The sequence below is a fragment of the Heptranchias perlo genome, chromosome X (assembly GCF_035084215.1).
Source record: "Heptranchias perlo isolate sHepPer1 chromosome X, sHepPer1.hap1, whole genome shotgun sequence".
Taxonomy (NCBI): domain Eukaryota; kingdom Metazoa; phylum Chordata; class Chondrichthyes; order Hexanchiformes; family Hexanchidae; genus Heptranchias; species Heptranchias perlo.
Window position 1 is genome coordinate 17609560 of NC_090370.1, and position 18840 is coordinate 17628399.

At 50.1% G+C, this 18840-nt stretch overlaps 1 protein-coding gene across 4 annotated transcripts in view; it reads right to left on the bottom strand.

The window, feature by feature from the left end:
* Positions 1 to 18840, bottom strand: part of LOC137307324 (natural resistance-associated macrophage protein 2-like) — a 218548-nt gene that overhangs the window by 34780 nt on the left and 164928 nt on the right. For all 4 annotated transcript variants that reach the window (XM_067976801.1, XM_067976800.1, XM_067976799.1 and 1 more), the window contains 2 exons: positions 16569 to 16688; positions 10344 to 10493 (listed from right to left, as the gene is read on the bottom strand). In XM_067976801.1, the coding sequence (XP_067832902.1) occupies positions 10344 to 10493; positions 16569 to 16688 (270 nt within the window). The remainder of the gene's footprint in view (positions 1 to 10343; positions 10494 to 16568; positions 16689 to 18840) is intronic.

Consider the following 18840-nt stretch of genomic DNA (forward strand, 5'->3'; position numbering starts at 1 on the left):
CTTGTGCCTTGTAGATGGCGGAAAGGCTTTGGGGAAGTCAGGAGGTGAGTCACTCGCCGCAGAACTCTGACCTGCTCTTGTAGCCACAGTATTTATACTTCAGGTCACTTGTTCCAGAATACTGTCCCTACTGTTGCAGAAGAATGGGGCCCTTTTCTGCTTAATGGGCCTCATCTTCATCTGGAAGGCAAGAGACTGCTCCAGACACACGGGGGCTTGACTTAGAAGGAAACAGGTGCAATGGAAGGGGAAGGTAAGAAAATGATAGCTTACTTAAAAAAGAGGGGGGCGAACATAATAATGAAATGGCATTGCAGGAGGAGAAGACTTAGCTGAGATTGAGAAGTGAACATAAAGCAAATCTCCAGGCTCCGTCCCTTCTCCCTTCAAAAAACAAGGATACGGCATTGTGCCGTCTTCCGAACTGAGAGGGAGGGGGACGGGGAGGCGCAGAGGAGAAGTTGTCAGCACTGAGAAAACAAAACAGAAAAAGCACCATAATCGCTGAGAAATAAGCATTCGAGAATCCTTGTAAAGTGGCTGCCGGGGCCTGTTAAATCCACTTCAGCCTCTCCTGAAGCACCGAGCAAAGCTGGACGCCCGTCTCATGGGGGCACGATTGGCACTGAGCATAATTGAGGCAGAAATTACAGAAAAATGGGATGTTTGATGTCAGCATTTCATGACTGCCTCATTTAAATATGCCCATTTTAGGGCAGGCACTTCTGTCACCCACCAGATTGACGGCAAAAAAAACAGGCAGCCACCAAAATGGACGGAGATCTGGCACTGGACATTTTCGACCCAGTTGGGCACATGGGTGCCATTAATCACAGTCTGTACTGGCATATCAGGAAACGGCGGGCAGCATGCCCATGATTTTCCGATATGCTGCCAGTGGGTGAGGCTCCTCACCTCCAAGCGTGTACACAGAAAATTACTCGCCTATTGTGCAGTCCATTCACAGATGGCCGGCTGCCTGAGCAGACACATGCAGGGATATATCTGCACTCGAACATCCTTCCCAATATTTACACACTAGGCCCAGGCAGGGGGCAGGCCTGTTCCAGGGGTGCACCTGGGCCATGCGAGCAGCCTGCTGGAGGAAACACATTGGGAGCTGTGTCCTGCCAGGTGCCTGCAGAAGGAAATCTACCCTGGTACGTCATAGTGCTGGATTTGTAATTGATTCTCTTGACTCATGTATCGAGCTCTGTTAACATCCCGTTGCATATATCATTGGAAAAAAAAACATCTCTTTACTTAGAGCAAAATAAACTTCACAAAGTATGCTTATAAACTTGTCTGGCATTTTCAGAAGAATTTTCTCACCCAGAGGGTGGTGGGGGTCTGGAACTCACTGCCTGAAGGGGTGGTAGAGGCAGAAACCCTCAACTCATTTAAAAAGTATCTGGATGTGCACCTGAAGTGCCGTAACCTACAAGACCAAATGCTGGAAAGTGGGATTAAGTTGGATAGCCCTTTTTTGGCCGGCACGGACACGATGGGCCGAATAGCCTCCTTCTGTGCCGTAACTTTCTCTGATTCTCTGATTCTCTGATTCTATGAAGGCAATATGTGGTAGCATGGAGGCCTATCCTTCTGAGATATATCCCTGCATGTGTCTGCTCAGGCAGCCGGCCATCTGTGCATTGACTGCACAATAGGCGAGTAATTTTCTGTGTACATGCTGGAGGTGAGGAGCCTCACCCACTGGCAGCGTATCAGAAAATCATGGGTATGCTGCCCGCCATTTCCTTTTTTAAAAATTCATTCATGGGATGTGGGCGTCGCTGGCGAGGCCGGCATTTATTGCCCATCCCTAATTGCCCTTGAGAAGGTGGTGGTGAGCCGCCTTCTTGAACCGCTGCAGTCCGTGTGGTGACGGTTCTCCCACAGTGCTGTTAGGAAGGGAGTTCCAGGATTTTGACCCAGCGACGATGAAGGAACGGCGATATATTTCCAGTCGGGATGGTGTGTGACTTGGAGGGGAACGTGCAGGTGGTGTTGTTCCCATGTGCCTGCTGCCCTCGTCCTTCTAGGTGGTAGAGGTCGTGGGTTTGGGAGGTGCCGTCGAAGAAGCCTTGGCGAGTTGCTGCAGTGCATCCTGTGGATGGTGCACACTGCAGCCACAGTGCGCCGGTGGTGAAGGGAGTGAATATTTCGGGTGGTGGATGGGGTGCCAATCAAGTGGGCTGCTTTGTCCTGGATGGTGTCGAGCTTCTTGAGTGTTGTTGGAGCTGCACTCATCCAGGCAAGTGGAGAGTATTCCATCACACTCCTGACTTGTGCCTCGGGCTGCTGTTACTTTTCTGTCTGATTCCCCCAGATCCGAGGGGCCTCCTGCATCCAGGGCCTCATTATCAGGCCTCTTGTAAGGCAACGCATCACCGCAATCCTTGTCGAGCACCCAGGCACCTGAAGCAGACTTACAATGATGCGTGCACTATGATGACTCTGAATGCAGAATGGACCTCATTGTAGCTGGGGTCTTGGGAAAGTCCTCGGGTCTCACCAGCTGTGGCTGTACAGGGTATTCCTGATCTCCCAGAGCCACCTGACACTTGACTCTCTGGATCGAGGAGTGCTGGCATGGTGGACTGCCTCAAAGTGAAGGCATTGTGGCATTCACTCGCATGACTCAGTGCTTCTGGTCAGTAACGTGCTGGAGTCCTTTCTTGTTGGTACAGATAATGGGATCCATGAAGGGGCCATGTAGGGACAACTTACGGCTCCTTGGACCTCGGGACGTCCTGCTACTTGTGGAAAGCTTCAGTGCCCTGTCACGCTGCTGCTCGTTGTCCTTTAGCAAACAAGGCACCTGCGAGGTGCTTTATGTATCTAGCCACAGCTGCTTGGCTAATGTTACTGATGTCCCAGTAGCAGCCTGGGGTGGCCCGGAGCTTTCAGAGCGACTGTGACCTTCACAGTCTCTGGCTGTGCGGTGCCTGTGGTGGAGGAGGGGCTGGAGGTCTGGTTGCGGCACGTGGCACAACATAAGTGAGGCCTCCACAAGCTGGACGTAGGGCCGCCTTGATCCGTGTATTGTGGTGGTGGGTGACCGGTGAGTGGGTGATGTTGTGGGTGAATGCAGTCCCAGTTTCCTCTTTCCAAATGCTTTTTTGTTGGCTGTCCATCCATGCGGTCAGTTCTACTATATATGGCTGCTTACAGTAGGTATAGGTGTATAAACATGCATATGTCACTCAAGATCACAAGGGAAGTTTGCATCATGGTGAGGGCACTTTTTTTTTAATTCGTTCATGGGATGTGGGCGTCGCTGGCGAGGCCGGCATTTATTGCCCATCCCTAATTGCCCTTGAGAAGGTGGTGGTGAGCTGCCTTCTTGAACCGCTGCAGTCTGTGTGGTGACGGTTCTCCCACAGTGCTGTTAGGAAGGGAGTTCCAGGATTTTGACCCAGCGACAATGAAGGAACGGCCGATATATTTCCAAGTCGGGATGGTGTGTGACTTGGAGGGGAACGTGCAGGTGGTGTTGTTCCCATGTGCCTGCTGCCCTTGTCCTTCTAGGTGGTAGAGGTCGTGGGTTTGGGAGGTGCTGTCGAAGAAGCCTTGGCGAGTTGCTGCAGTGCATCCTGTGGATGGTACACACTGCAGCCACAGTGCGCCGGTGGTGAAGGGAGTGAATGTTTCGGGTGGTGGATGGGGTGCCAATCAAGCGGGCTGCTTTGTCCTGGATGGTGTCGAGCTTCTTGAGTGTTGTTGGAGCTGCACTCATCCAGGCAAGTGGAGAGTATTCCATCACACTCCTGACTTGTGCCTTGTAGATGGCGGAAAGGCTTTGGGGAAGTCAGGAGGTGAGTCACTCGCCGCAGAACTCTGACCTGCTCTTGTAGCCACAGTATTTATACTTCAGGTCACTTGTTCCAGAATACTGTCCCTACTGTTGCAGAAGAATGGGGCCCTTTTCTGCTTAATGGGCCTCATCTTCCTCTGGAAGGCAAGAGACTGCTCCAGACACACAGGGGCTTGACTTAGAAGGAAACAGGTGCAATGGAAGGGGAAGGTAAGAAAATGATAGCTTACTTAAAAAAGAGGGGGGCGAACATAATAATGAAATGGCATTGCAGGAGGAGAAGACTTAGCTGAGATTGAGAAGTGAACATAAAGCAAATCTCCAGGCTCCGTCCCTTCTCCCTTCAAAAAACAAGGATACGGCATTGTGCCGTCTTCCGAACTGAGAGGGAGGGGGACGGGGAGGCGCAGAGGAGAAGTTGTCAGCACTGAGAAAACAAAACAGAAAAAGCACCATAATCGCTGAGAAATAAGCATTCGAGAATCCTTGTAAAGTGGCTGCCGGGGCCTGTTAAATCCACTTCAGCCTCTCCTGAAGCACCGAGCAAAGCTGGACGCCCGTCTCATGGGGGCACGATTGGCACTGAGCATAATTGAGGCAGAAATTACAGAAAAATGGGATGTTTGATGTCAGCATTTCATGACTGCCTCATTTAAATATGCCCATTTTAGGGCAGGCACTTCTGTCACCCACCAGATTGACGGCAAAAAAAACAGGCAGCCACCAAAATGGACGGAGATCTGGCACTGGACATTTTCGACCCAGTTGGGCACATGGGTGCCATTAATCACAGTCTGTACTGGCATATCAGGAAACGGCGGGCAGCATGCCCATGATTTTCCGATATGCTGCCAGTGGGTGAGGCTCCTCACCTCCAAGCGTGTACACAGAAAATTACTCGCCTATTGTGCAGTCCATTCACAGATGGCCGGCTGCCTGAGCAGACACATGCAGGGATATATCTGCACTCGAACATCCTTCCCAATATTTACACACTAGGCCCAGGCAGGGGGCAGGCCTGTTCCAGGGGTGCACCTGGGCCATGCGAGCAGCCTGCTGGAGGAAACACATTGGGAGCTGTGTCCTGCCAGGTGCCTGCAGAAGGAAATCTACCCTGGTACGTCATAGTGCTGGATTTGTAATTGATTCTCTTGACTCATGTATCGAGCTCTGTTAACATCCCGTTGCATATATCATTGGAAAAAAAAACATCTCTTTACTTAGAGCAAAATAAACTTCACAAAGTATGCTTATAAACTTGTCTGGCATTTTCAGAAGAATTTTCTCACCCAGAGGGTGGTGGGGGTCTGGAACTCACTGCCTGAAGGGGTGGTAGAGGCAGAAACCCTCAACTCATTTAAAAAGTATCTGGATGTGCACCTGAAGTGCCGTAACCTACAAGACCAAATGCTGGAAAGTGGGATTAAGTTGGATAGCCCTTTTTTGGCCGGCACGGACACGATGGGCCGAATAGCCTCCTTCTGTGCCGTAACTTTCTCTGATTCTCTGATTCTCTGATTCTATGAAGGCAATATGTGGTAGCATGGAGGCCTATCCTTCTGAGATATATCCCTGCATGTGTCTGCTCAGGCAGCCGGCCATCTGTGCATTGACTGCACAATAGGCGAGTAATTTTCTGTGTACATGCTGGAGGTGAGGAGCCTCACCCACTGGCAGCGTATCAGAAAATCATGGGTATGCTGCCCGCCATTTCCTTTTTTAAAAATTCATTCATGGGATGTGGGCGTCGCTGGCGAGGCCGGCATTTATTGCCCATCCCTAATTGCCCTTGAGAAGGTGGTGGTGAGCCGCCTTCTTGAACCGCTGCAGTCCGTGTGGTGACGGTTCTCCCACAGTGCTGTTAGGAAGGGAGTTCCAGGATTTTGACGCAGCGATGATGAAGGAACGGCGATATATTTCCAAGTCGGGATGGTGTGTGACTTGGAGGGGAACGTGCAGGTGGTGGTGTTCCCATGTACCTGCTGCCCTCGTCCTTCTAGGTGGTAGAGGTCGCGGGTTTGGGAGGTGCTGTCGAAGAAGCCTTGGCGAGTTGCTGCAGTGCATCCTGTGGATGGTGCACACTGCAGCCACAGTGCGCCGGTGGTGAAGGGAGTGAATATTTCGGGTGGTGGATGGGGTGCCAATCAAGTGGGCTGCTTTGTCCTGGATGGTGTCGAGCTTCTTGAGTGTTGTTGGAGCTGCACTCATCCAGGCAAGTGGAGGGTATTCCATCACACTCCTGACTTGTGCCTCGGGCTGCTGTTACTTTTCTGTCTGATTCCCCCAGATCCGAGGGGCCTCCTGCATCCAGGGCCTCATTATCAGGCCTCTTGTAAGGCAACGCATCACCGCAATCCTTGTCGAGCACCCAGGCACCTGAAGCAGACTTACAATGATGCGTGCACTATGATGACTCTGAATGCAGAATGGACCTCATTGTAGCTGGGGTCTTGGGAAAGTCCTCGGGTCTCACCAGCTGTGGCTGTACAGGGTATTCCTGATCTCCCAGAGCCACCTGACACTTGACTCTCTGGATCGAGGAGTGCTGGCATGGTGGACTGCCTCAAAGTGAAGGCATTGTGGCATTCACTCGCATGACTCAGTGCTTCTGGTCAGTAACGTGCTGGAGTCCTTTCTTGTTGGTACAGATAATGGGATCCATGAAGGGGCCATGTAGGGACAACTTACGGCTCCTTGGACCTCGGGACATCCTGCTACTTGTGGAAAGCTTCAGTGCCCTGTCACGCTGCTGCTCGTTGTCCTTTAGCAAACAAGGCACCTGCGAGGTGCTTTATGTATCTAGCCACAGCTGCTTGGCTAATGTTACTGATGTCCCAGTAGCAGCCTGGGGTGGCCCGGAGCTTTCAGAGCGACTGTGACCTTCACAGTCTCTGGCTGTGCGGTGCCTGTGGTGGAGGAGGGGCTGGAGGTCTGGTTGCGGCACGTGGCACAACATAAGTGAGGCCTCCACAAGCTGGACGTAGGGCCGCCTTGATCCGTGTATTGTGGTGGTGGGTGACCGGTGAGTGGGTGATGTTGTGGGTGAATGCAGTCCCAGTTTCCTCTTTCCAAATGCTTTTTTGTTGGCTGTCCATCCATGCGGTCAGTTCTACTATATATGGCTGCTTACAGTAGGTATAGGTGTATAAACATGCATATGTCACTCAAGATCACAAGGGAAGTTTGCATCATGGTGAGGGCACTTTTTTTTTTATTCGTTCATGGGATGTGGGCGTCGCTGGCGAGGCCGGCATTTATTGCCCATCCCTAATTGCCCTTGAGAAGGTGGTGGTGAGCTGCCTTCTTGAACCGCTGCAGTCTGTGTGGTGACGGTTCTCCCACAGTGCTGTTAGGAAGGGAGTTCCAGGATTTTGACCCAGCGACAATGAAGGAACGGCCGATATATTTCCAAGTCGGGATGGTGTGTGACTTGGAGGGGAACGTGCAGGTGGTGTTGTTCCCATGTGCCTGCTGCCCTTGTCCTTCTAGGTGGTAGAGGTCGTGGGTTTGGGAGGTGCTGTCGAAGAAGCCTTGGCGAGTTGCTGCAGTGCATCCTGTGGATGGTACACACTGCAGCCACAGTGCGCCGGTGGTGAAGGGAGTGAATGTTTCGGGTGGTGGATGGGGTGCCAATCAAGCGGGCTGCTTTGTCCTGGATGGTGTCGAGCTTCTTGAGTGTTGTTGGAGCTGCACTCATCCAGGCAAGTGGAGAGTATTCCATCACACTCCTGACTTGTGCCTTGTAGATGGCGGAAAGGCTTTGGGGAAGTCAGGAGGTGAGTCACTCGCCGCAGAACTCTGACCTGCTCTTGTAGCCACAGTATTTATACTTCAGGTCACTTGTTCCAGAATACTGTCCCTACTGTTGCAGAAGAATGGGGCCCTTTTCTGCTTAATGGGCCTCATCTTCCTCTGGAAGGCAAGAGACTGCTCCAGACACACAGGGGCTTGACTTAGAAGGAAACAGGTGCAATGGAAGGGGAAGGTAAGAAAATGATAGCTTACTTAAAAAAGAGGGGGGCGAACATAATAATGAAATGGCATTGCAGGAGGAGAAGACTTAGCTGAGATTGAGAAGTGAACATAAAGCAAATCTCCAGGCTCCGTCCCTTCTCCCTTCAAAAAACAAGGATACGGCATTGTGCCGTCTTCCGAACTGAGAGGGAGGGGGACGGGGAGGCGCAGAGGAGAAGTTGTCAGCACTGAGAAAACAAAACAGAAAAAGCACCATAATCGCTGAGAAATAAGCATTCGAGAATCCTTGTAAAGTGGCTGCCGGGGCCTGTTAAATCCACTTCAGCCTCTCCTGAAGCACCGAGCAAAGCTGGACGCCCGTCTCATGGGGGCACGATTGGCACTGAGCATAATTGAGGCAGAAATTACAGAAAAATGGGATGTTTGATGTCAGCATTTCATGACTGCCTCATTTAAATATGCCCATTTTAGGGCAGGCACTTCTGTCACCCACCAGATTGACGGCAAAAAAAACAGGCAGCCACCAAAATGGACGGAGATCTGGCACTGGACATTTTCGACCCAGTTGGGCACATGGGTGCCATTAATCACAGTCTGTACTGGCATATCAGGAAACGGCGGGCAGCATGCCCATGATTTTCCGATATGCTGCCAGTGGGTGAGGCTCCTCACCTCCAAGCGTGTACACAGAAAATTACTCGCCTATTGTGCAGTCCATTCACAGATGGCCGGCTGCCTGAGCAGACACATGCAGGGATATATCTGCACTCGAACATCCTTCCCAATATTTACACACTAGGCCCAGGCAGGGGGCAGGCCTGTTCCAGGGGTGCACCTGGGCCATGCGAGCAGCCTGCTGGAGGAAACACATTGGGAGCTGTGTCCTGCCAGGTGCCTGCAGAAGGAAATCTACCCTGGTACGTCATAGTGCTGGATTTGTAATTGATTCTCTTGACTCATGTATCGAGCTCTGTTAACATCCCGTTGCATATATCATTGGAAAAAAAAACATCTCTTTACTTAGAGCAAAATAAACTTCACAAAGTATGCTTATAAACTTGTCTGGCATTTTCAGAAGAATTTTCTCACCCAGAGGGTGGTGGGGGTCTGGAACTCACTGCCTGAAGGGGTGGTAGAGGCAGAAACCCTCAACTCATTTAAAAAGTATCTGGATGTGCACCTGAAGTGCCGTAACCTACAAGACCAAATGCTGGAAAGTGGGATTAAGTTGGATAGCCCTTTTTTGGCCGGCACGGACACGATGGGCCGAATAGCCTCCTTCTGTGCCGTAACTTTCTCTGATTCTCTGATTCTATGAAGGCAATATGTGGTAGCATGGAGGCCTATCCTTCTGAGATATATCCCTGCATGTGTCTGCTCAGGCAGCCGGCCATCTGTGCATTGACTGCACAATAGGCGAGTAATTTTCTGTGTACATGCTGGAGGTGAGGAGCCTCACCCACTGGCAGCGTATCAGAAAATCATGGGCATGCTGCCCGCCATTTCCTTTTTTAAAAATTCATTCATGGGATGTGGGCGTCGCTGGCGAGGCCGGCATTTATTGCCCATCCCTAATTGCCCTTGAGAAGGTGGTGGTGAGCCGCCTTCTTGAACCGCTGCAGTCCGTGTGGTGACGGTTCTCCCACAGTGCTGTTAGGAAGGGAGTTCCAGGATTTTGACCCAGCGACGATGAAGGAACGGAGATATATTTCCAAGTCGGGATGGTGTGTGACTTGGAGGGGAACGTGCTGGTGGTGTTGTTCCCATGTGCCTGCTGCCCTCGTCCTTCTAGGTGGTAGAGGTCGCGGGTTTGGGGGTGCTGTCGAAGAAGCCTTGGCGAGTTGCTGCAGTGCATCCTGTGGATGGTACACACTGCAGCCACGGTGCGCCGGTGGTGAAGGGAGTGAATATTTAGGGTGGTGGATGGGGTGCCAATCAAGTGGGCTGCTTTGTCCTGGATGGTGTCGAGCTTCTTGAGTGTTGTTGGAGCTGCACTCATCCAGGCAAGTGGAGAGTATTCCATCACACTCCTGACTTGTGCCTTGTAGATGGTGGAAAGGCTTTGAGGAGTCAGGAGGTGAGTCACTCGCCGCAGAATACCCAGCCTCTGACCTGCTCTTGTAGTCACAGTATTTATATGGCTGGTTCAGGTCAGCTTCTGGTTAATGGTGACCCCCAGGATGTTGATGGTGGGGGATTCGGCGATGGTAATGCCGTTGAATGTCAAGGGGAGGTGGTTAGACTCTCTCTCCTGATATGCCAGTTGGCAAGGCCTCGCACCTCCAGTGTGTACACAGAAAATGACCCCTTAGGGAGTAATCTAACTAATGATCATTACACTTTCCAGTCAGCTACCTGGTGACACCCAGGCATGTCTTCTGGAAGCTTAGAAATATTATTGTCTACTCTGGGCTATTATCGTCGGTGATCCAAACTATCTTTCTATGAAGTGTAGAAATACAGCACAAAGTCTGCGAGTGTAACATGCCCTAACAACGTAGCTCAGCCGGTACAATCTAAGAATTACCGTCTCATAGCAAAACCTCCTCACCTGCAAGCTCATCAGGACATTCAGCAAGTCATTCATTCCTGTCAAGGTGTCGACACTTTGGAAAACAGCGACCAGCAAGGTGGGAGTGATCGCGATTGTCCGAGTGAAGACCACACGGGTAAAGCGAGACCACTTGAGGTTCAAGAAACCCTGGAAACGAGAAACAAGAGAAGACGTTTAACCACTTCTCCAGTTGGACTGTCTGCTGTAACGATAAAGACAGGCAGGGCCTCTTTGAGGTGTTGATTTACTTTCGAGAAATTGTGGACCTGAAAATTATCGAGAAGCTCTGAGTAGTTGTGGAAATTCTGAATTTCCGAAGTTGCCAAAACTAAATTGCATTCCAATCCCCTTAACGCTTGTGAGCTTCACCATGAGGTACTTTTGAAGTGTAGTCACTGTTGTAATGTAGGAAACACGGCAGCCAATTTGCGCACAGCAAGATCCCACAAACAGCAATAAGACAAATGACCAGATAATCTGTTTTAGTGATGTTGGTTGAGGGATAAATATTGGCCCCAGGACACCGGGGAGAACTCCCCCTGCTCTTCTTCAAATAGTGGCCATGGGATCTTTTACGTCCACCTGAGAGGGGCAGACGGGGCCTCGGTTTAACGTCCCATCCGAAAGACGGCACCTCCGACAATGCAGCACTCCCTCAGACTAGATTATGTGTTCAAGTCTCTGGACTGGGACTTGAACCCATGAGGAGGAGTTCGGAGAAAACAACTGATCCCACGGCAAGGGAGTTATGTGGAGATAAACTGGCACCGAAGGCCTTCAGTTCCCCCAAATGCCGAGGAGCTTGTTTGGAGCGCCAAAGGCAAAAAAAAAAGAGAGCAATCTTAACACAGGAGGAAACAAACTGAAGTCCAAAATAAACCCAGAAATGCAGGTCATCGAGCATCAGACAAACAAAAGACGGAATCACTTCAGAATCGTTGACCTGACTTTCTCTTTCACGTGCTGACTGCCCCACGGTTTATTTCCTCGATTTTCACATGATGAATGCAGGTAAGGAGGGTCAATTGGCCCATCTGAGTTTACCTGTCCAGAAAAAGACCCTGCAGCCCGCCAACCCAACACAGGATTCAACTTGAGCGACAACTGATTTTGACCAATTCAGTGTCGCTTTCTCTTTGTGTGAAGAACCTTTCCATCCTAATCACTGCAAGATTAGCCAGTTTAATCCTATGGCCTTGTCCCACTGTGATGCTTTACATTGAGGCAATGCTCCGGATTAACCCGAACCTTTTTAATATCATGCGTATGGTTTCTCTCAGTCATCTCCTTTACTCCATTTCTCCAACTCAGACCCCGACACTCAGACCCCGACACTCAGACCCCGACACTCAGACCCCGTCACCACCACATCAGCCCCGTGACTCTTCTCTCCACTGTCTCCAGCACTCGAATGTCTCCCTTGAGTCTCAGTGACTAGAACTGGACACAGTGCTCAAGGTGGGTCTGACCAGAACTGGACACAGTGCTCAAGGTGGGTCTGACCAGAACTGGACACAGTGCTCAAGGTGGGTCTGACCAGAACTGGACACAGTACTCAAGGTGGGTCTGACTAGAACTGGACACAGTGCTCAAGGTGGGTCTGACCAGAACTGGACACAGTGCTCAAGGTGGGTCTGACTAGAACTGGACACAGTGCTCAAGGTGGGTCTGACCAGAACTGGACACAGTGCTCAAGGTGGGTCTGACCAGAACTGGACACAGTGCTCAAGGTGGGTCTGACCAGAACTGGACACAGTGCTCAAGGTGGGTCTGACCAGAACTGGACACAGTGCTCAAGGTGGGTCTGACTAGAACTGGACACAGTGCTCAAGGTGGGTCTGACCAGAACTGGACACAGTGCTCAAGGTGGGTCTGACTAGAACTGGACACAGTGCTCAAGGTGGGTCTGACCAGAACTGGACACAGTGCTCAAGGTGGGTCTGACCAGAACTGGACACAGTGCTCAAGGTGGGTCTGACCAGAACTGGACACAGTGCTCAAGGTGGGTCTGACCAGAACTGGACACAGTGCTCAAGGTGGGTCTGACCAGAACTGGACACAGTGCTCAAGGTGGGTCTGACCAGAACTGGACACAGTGCTCAAGGTGGGTCTGACCAGAACTGGACACAGTGCTCAAGGTGGGTCTGACCAGAGCTGGACACAGTACTCAAGGTGGGTCTGACCAGAACTGGACACAGTACTCAAGGTGGGTCTGACCAGAACTGGACACAGTCCTCAAGGTGGGTCTGACCAGAACTGGACACAGTACTCAAGGTGGGTCTGACCAGAACTGGACACAGTACTCAAGATGGGTCTGACCAGAACTGGACACAGTGCTCAAGGTGGGTCTGACCAGAACTGGACACAGTGCTCAAGGTGGGTCTGACCAGAACTGGACACAGTGCTCAAGGTGTGTCTGACCAGAACTGGACACAGTGCTCAAGGTGGGTCTGACCAGAACTGGACACAGTGCTCAAGGTGGGTCTGACCAGAACTGGACACAGTGCTCAAGGTGGGTCTGACCAGAACTGGACACAGTGCTCAAGGTGGGTCTGACCAGAACTGGACACAGTACTCAAGGTGGGTCTGACCAGAACTGGACACAGTGCTCAAGGTGAGTCTGACCAGAGCCCTGTACAGTTTCAGCAGGAGTTGTGATGTGGAGATGCCGGTGATGGACTGGGGTTGACAATTGTAAACAATTTTACAACACCAAGTTATAGTCCAGCAATTTTATTTTAAATTCACAAGCTTTCGGAGGCTTCCTCCTTCCTCAGGTGAATGTTGTGGAAATGAAATCCTCGAAATGAAATCTCATTTATAAATCACAGAACAATGCTTGGTGATTACAGACAGTTTTTTCAACTGCCCGTTGCCAAGGCAATCAGTGTGCAGACAGACAGGTGTTACCTACAAGGTCTCCGAATATACAAATCACCAAAAAAAAACAGAGATAGAGAGGTAGAAACATAGAAAAGACAGCAACTGACCCGTTATATTAAAAACAGATAACATTTGTTCGCTGGTGGGGTAACGTGTAGCGTGACATGAACCCAAGATCCCGGTTGAGGCCGTCCTCATGGGTGCGGAACTTGGCTATCAATTTCTGCTCGACGATTTTGCGTTGTCGTGTGTCTCGAAGGCCGCCTTGGAGTACGCTTACCCGAAGGTCGGTGGATGAATGTCCATGACTGCTGAAGTGTTCCCCGACTGGGAGGGAACCCTCCTGTTTGGCGATTGTTGCGCGGTGTCCGTTCATCCGTTGTCGCAGCGTCTGCATGGTCTCGCCAATGTACCATGCTCTGGGGCATCCTTTCCTGCAACGTATGAGGTAGACAACGTTGGCCGAGTCACAGGAGTATGAACCATGCACCTGGTGGGTGGTGTCCTCTTGTGTGATGGTGGTATCTGTGTCGATGATCTGGCATGTCTTGTAGAGGTTACCGTGGCAGGGTTGTGTGGTGTCGTGGACCCTGTTCTCCTGAAAGCTAGGTAATTTGCTGCGAACGATGGTCTGTTTGAGGTTGGGTGGCTGTTTAAAGGCGAGTAGTGGGGATGGCCATAGCGAGGTGTTCGTCGTCATTGATGACATGTTGAAGGCTGCGGAGAACATGGCGTAGTTTCTCCGCTCCGGGGAAGTACTGGACGACAAAGGGTACTCTGTTGGTTGCGTCCCGTGTTAGTCTCCTGAGGAGGTCTATGCGATTTTTCGCTGTGGCCTGTCGGAACTGTCGATCGATGAGTCGAGCGTCATATCCCGTTCTTACTAGGGCGTCTTTCAGCGTCTGTAGGTGTCCATCGCGTTCCTCCTCGTCTGAGCAGACCCTGTGTATTCGCAGGGCCTGTCCATAGGGGATGGCCTCTTTGACGTGGTTAGGTTGGAAGCTGGAAAAGTGGAGCATCGTGAGGTTGTCCGTGGGCTTGCGGTAGAGTGAGGTGCTGAGGTGCCCGTCTTTGATGGAGATTCGTGTGTCCAAGAAAGAAACTGATTCTGAGGAGTAGTCCATGGTGAGCTTGATGGTGGGATGGAACTTGTTGATGTTATCGTGTAGTCTCTTTAGTGATTCCTCGCCGTGGGTCCATAGAAAGAAAATGTCGTCGATGTATCTGGTGTATAGTGTTGGTTGGAGGTCCTGTGCAGTGAAGAAGTCCTGCTCGAACTTGTGCATGAAAATGTTGGCGTATTGGGGTGCGAATTTGGTCCCCGTGGCTGTTCCGTGTGTTTGTGATCCAGGATGAAGCGGATGAGTTGTAGGATGGCGTCTGGAGATTGGCTGTTGTTGGTGTTGAGTACTGAGGCTGTTGCAGCGATGCCGTCATTGTGGGGGATACTGGTGTAGAGTGCCAAGACATCCATCGTAGTGAGAAGTGTTCCTGGTTCAACTGGTCCGTGGGTACTGAGTTTTTGTAGGAAGTCTGTAGTGTCGCGACAGAAGCAGGGGGTTCCCTGTACGATGGGTTTCAGGATGCCCTCGATGTATCCAGAGAGGTTCTCACACAGGGATCCGTTGCCTGATATGATAGGACGTCCGGGTGTGTTGGCTTTGTGTATCTTTGGGAGGCAGTAGAAGTCTCCCACGCGGGGAGTACGTGGGATGAGAGCGCGTAGGATGCTTTGAAGGTCCGGATCGAAGGTCTTGATCAGTTTGTTGAGCTGGTGGGTGTGTTCTTTGGTCGGATCTGCGGGTAACCGTCTGTAGTGTTCCTGGTTGTCCAGTTGTCGGTATGCTTCTTTGCAATAGTCCGTTCTGTTCTGTATGACGATGGCTCCTCCTTTGTCCGCTGGTTTGATGACGATGTTGCGGTTGGTCTTGAGAGCGTTGATGGCGTTGCGTTCTGGGTGACATTCTGGACTGTCTTCTGAGTGCGGCTGATGAATCTGGCATTGACGCATTTCCTGACAGCTTGTGCATACATGTCCAGCTGAGGGCAGCGACCCTCCGGAGGAGTCCAGTTTGACTCTTTCCTCTTCGGTTGCTGTACCACGGATCCCTCTGTCTGCTGTTCCGGATCGTTGATTGTCTCATTGGGTTCGCTGCTGAAATCTTGGGGTTTGTGGTAGAATTCCCGGAGCCTCATTCTCCTGATGAATTCCTCTGTGTCCGCCGCGAGACTAGTGGGGTCCATTTTGGTCGTGGGGCAGAAATTGAGCCCTCGGCTGAGAACTTCGATTTCGTCTGGTTGAAGGGTGTGGTCGTCCAGTACTTCCCTGGTTCGGAGAAACTACGTCATGTTCTCCGCAGCCTTCAACATGTCATCAATGACGACGAACACCTCGCTATGGCCATCCCCACACCTCCACTACTCGCCTTCAAACAGCCACCCAACCTCAAACAGACCATCGTTCGCAGCAAATTACCCAGCTTTCAGGAGAACAGCGTCCACGACACCACACAACCCTGCCACGGCAACCTCTGCAAGACATGCCAGATCATCGACACAGATACCACCATCACACGAGAGGACACCACCCACCAGGTGCATGGTTCATACTCCCGTGACTCGGCCAACGTTGTCTACCTCATACGTTGCAGGAAAGGATGCCCCAGAGCATGGTACATTGGCGAGACCATGCAGACACTGCGACAACGGATGAACGGACACCGCGCAACAATCGCCAAACAGGAGGGTTCCCTCCCAGTTGGGGAACACTTCAGCAGTCAAGGACATTCAGCCACCGACCTTCGGGTAAGCGTTCTCCAAGGCGGCCTTCGAGACACACGACAACGCAAAATCGTCGAGCAGAAATTGATAGCCAAGTTCCGCACCCATGAGGACGGCCTCAACCGGGATCTTGGGTTCATGTCACGCTACACGTAACCCCACCAGCGAACAAATGTTATCTGTTTTTAATATAATGGGTCAGTTGCTGTCTTTTCTATGTTTCTACCTCTATCTCTGTGTTTTTTTTTGGTGATTTGTATATTCGGAGACCTTGTAGGTAACACCTGTCTGTCTGCACACTGATTTGCCTTGTCAACGGGCAGTTGAAAAAACTGTCTGTAATCACCAAGCATTGTTCTGTGATTTATAAATGAGATTTCATTTCGAGGATTTCATTTCCACAACATTCACCTGAGGAAGGAGGAAGCCTCCGAAAGCTTGTGAATTTAAAATAAAATTGCTGGACTATAACTTGGTGTTGTAAAATTGTTTACAATCAGCAGGAGTTATACAGTATTCGATTCTGTTTTTATTTTAGAAATCTAAATCAAAAATTACCTCCATGACAAACTGTCCTGTGTATGTTCCTGACATGGTTGAACTCTGACCTGCAGCCAGGATGCCAATGGCCCAGATGTAGAGAGCAGCAGCACCAAAATAGCAGCCCAACACAACACCCTGAAAGAAAGACAAAAGAAGGGTTATCTGAAGTGAGTGCAGCCAAGTTCTCACTGACTGAAATATAAGTGCTTTCTGTACTTAAGTGGGTACGGTTGTGTAGTGGTTATGTTACCGAAGCCACTTCAGAGGACAGTTAAGAGTCAACGTCAGTGTGGGACTGGAGTCACTTTTTGGCCAGACCGAGTAAGGACAGCCTTCCCTCAAGGACAATAGTGAACTAGTTGGGTTTTTACGACAGCTTCATGGTCACTTTGATTAATACCAGTTTTTATTCCAGATTTTTTTTCAAACTGAGTTCAAATCCTCAAACTGCCATGGTGGGATTTGAACTCACGTTCTCTGGAGTCGAAGGACTTGTAAAAACCTGTTAAGCCCTGTAAAGATCCGTAAAGACCCGTAAATACTTGTTAAGACCCGTAAAGAATTTAAAGACCCATACAAACTTGCAAAGGCCTATAGAATCATAGAATCATAGAAAGGTTACAGCATGGATGGAGGCCATTGGGCCCATTGAGTCTGTGCCGGCTCTATTCAAGAGCAATCCAGCCAGTCCCACTCCCCCGCCCTATCCTTGTAGCCCTGCAAATTTTTTCCTTTCAAGTACTTATCCAGTTCCCTTTTGAAGGCCATGATTGAATCTGCCTCCACCACCCCCTCGGGCAGTGCATTCCAGATCCTAACCGCTCGCTGTGTAAAAAAGTTTTCCCTCATGTCACCTTTGGTTCTTTTGCCAATCACCTTAAATCTATGCCCTCTGGTTCTTGACCCTTCCACCAATGGGAACAGTTTCTCTCTATCTACTCTGTCTAGACCCTTCATGATTTTGAATACCTCTATCAAATCTCCTCTCAACCTTCTCTGTTCCAAGGGGAACAATCTCAGCTTCTACAGTCTATCCACATAACTAAAGTCCCTCATCCCTGGAATCATTCTAGTAAATCTCTTCTGCACCCTCTCTAAGGTCTTCACATCTTTCCTAAAGTGCACTGCCCAGAACTGGACACAATACTCCAGTTGTGGCCGAACCAGTGTTTTATAAAGGTTCATCATGACTTCCATACTTTTGTACTCTATGCCTCTATTTATAAAGCCCAGGATCCCGTAAGCTTGTTTAACCGCTTTCTCAACCTGCCCTGCCACCTTTAACTATTTGTGCACATATACCCCCAGATCTCTCTGTTCCTGTACCCCTTTTAGAGTTGTGCTCTCTTATTGCTTCTCCTCGTTCTTCCCACTGAAATGTATCACTTCGCATTTTTCTGCGTTAAATTTCATTTACCATGTGTCCGCCCATTCCACCAGCCTGTCTATATCCTCTTGAAGTCTATCACTATCCTCCTCACTGTTTACTATGCTTCCAAGTTTTGTGCCATCTGCAAATTTTGAAATTGTGCCCTGTACACCCAAGTCCAAGTCATTAATATATATCAAGAAAAGCAGTGGTCCCAGCACCGACCCCTGGGGAACACCACTGTACACCTCCCTCCAGTCCGAAAAACAACCGTTCACCACTACTCTCTGTTTCCTGTCACTTAACCAATTCTGTATCCATGCTGCTACTGACCCCTTTGTTCCATGGGCCGCAATCTTGATAAGCCTACCGTGCGGCACTTTATCAAACACCTTTTGAAAGTCCATATACACCACATCAACTGCATTGCCCTCATCTACCCTCTCTGTTACCTCATCAAAAAACTCTATCAGGTTAGTTAAACACGATTTGCCTTTTACAAATCCGTGCTGGCTTTCCCTAATCAATCCACCCTCGTCCAAGTGACTGTTAATTCTGTCCCGGATTATCGTTTCTCAAAGTTTCCCCACCACTGAGATTAACCTGACTGGCCTGTCGTTCCTGGGTTTATCCTTACACCCTTTTTTGAACAAGGGTGTAACATTTGCAATTCTCCAGTCCTCTGGCACCACCCCCGCAAAGACCCGGAAAGATCCGTAAAAACCTGTGACGACCTGTAAAGTCTCGTAAAGATCCGGAAAGACTCGTAAAGACACGAAAGACCTGGACAGATCCTTGAAAACTTGTAAAGTCTTGTAAAGACCCGTAAGGAATCATAAAGACTCGTGGACACCCATAAAGAACTGTAAAAACATGTAAAGATCATGAAGACTTGTAAATACCAGTAAAGTTTGGTAA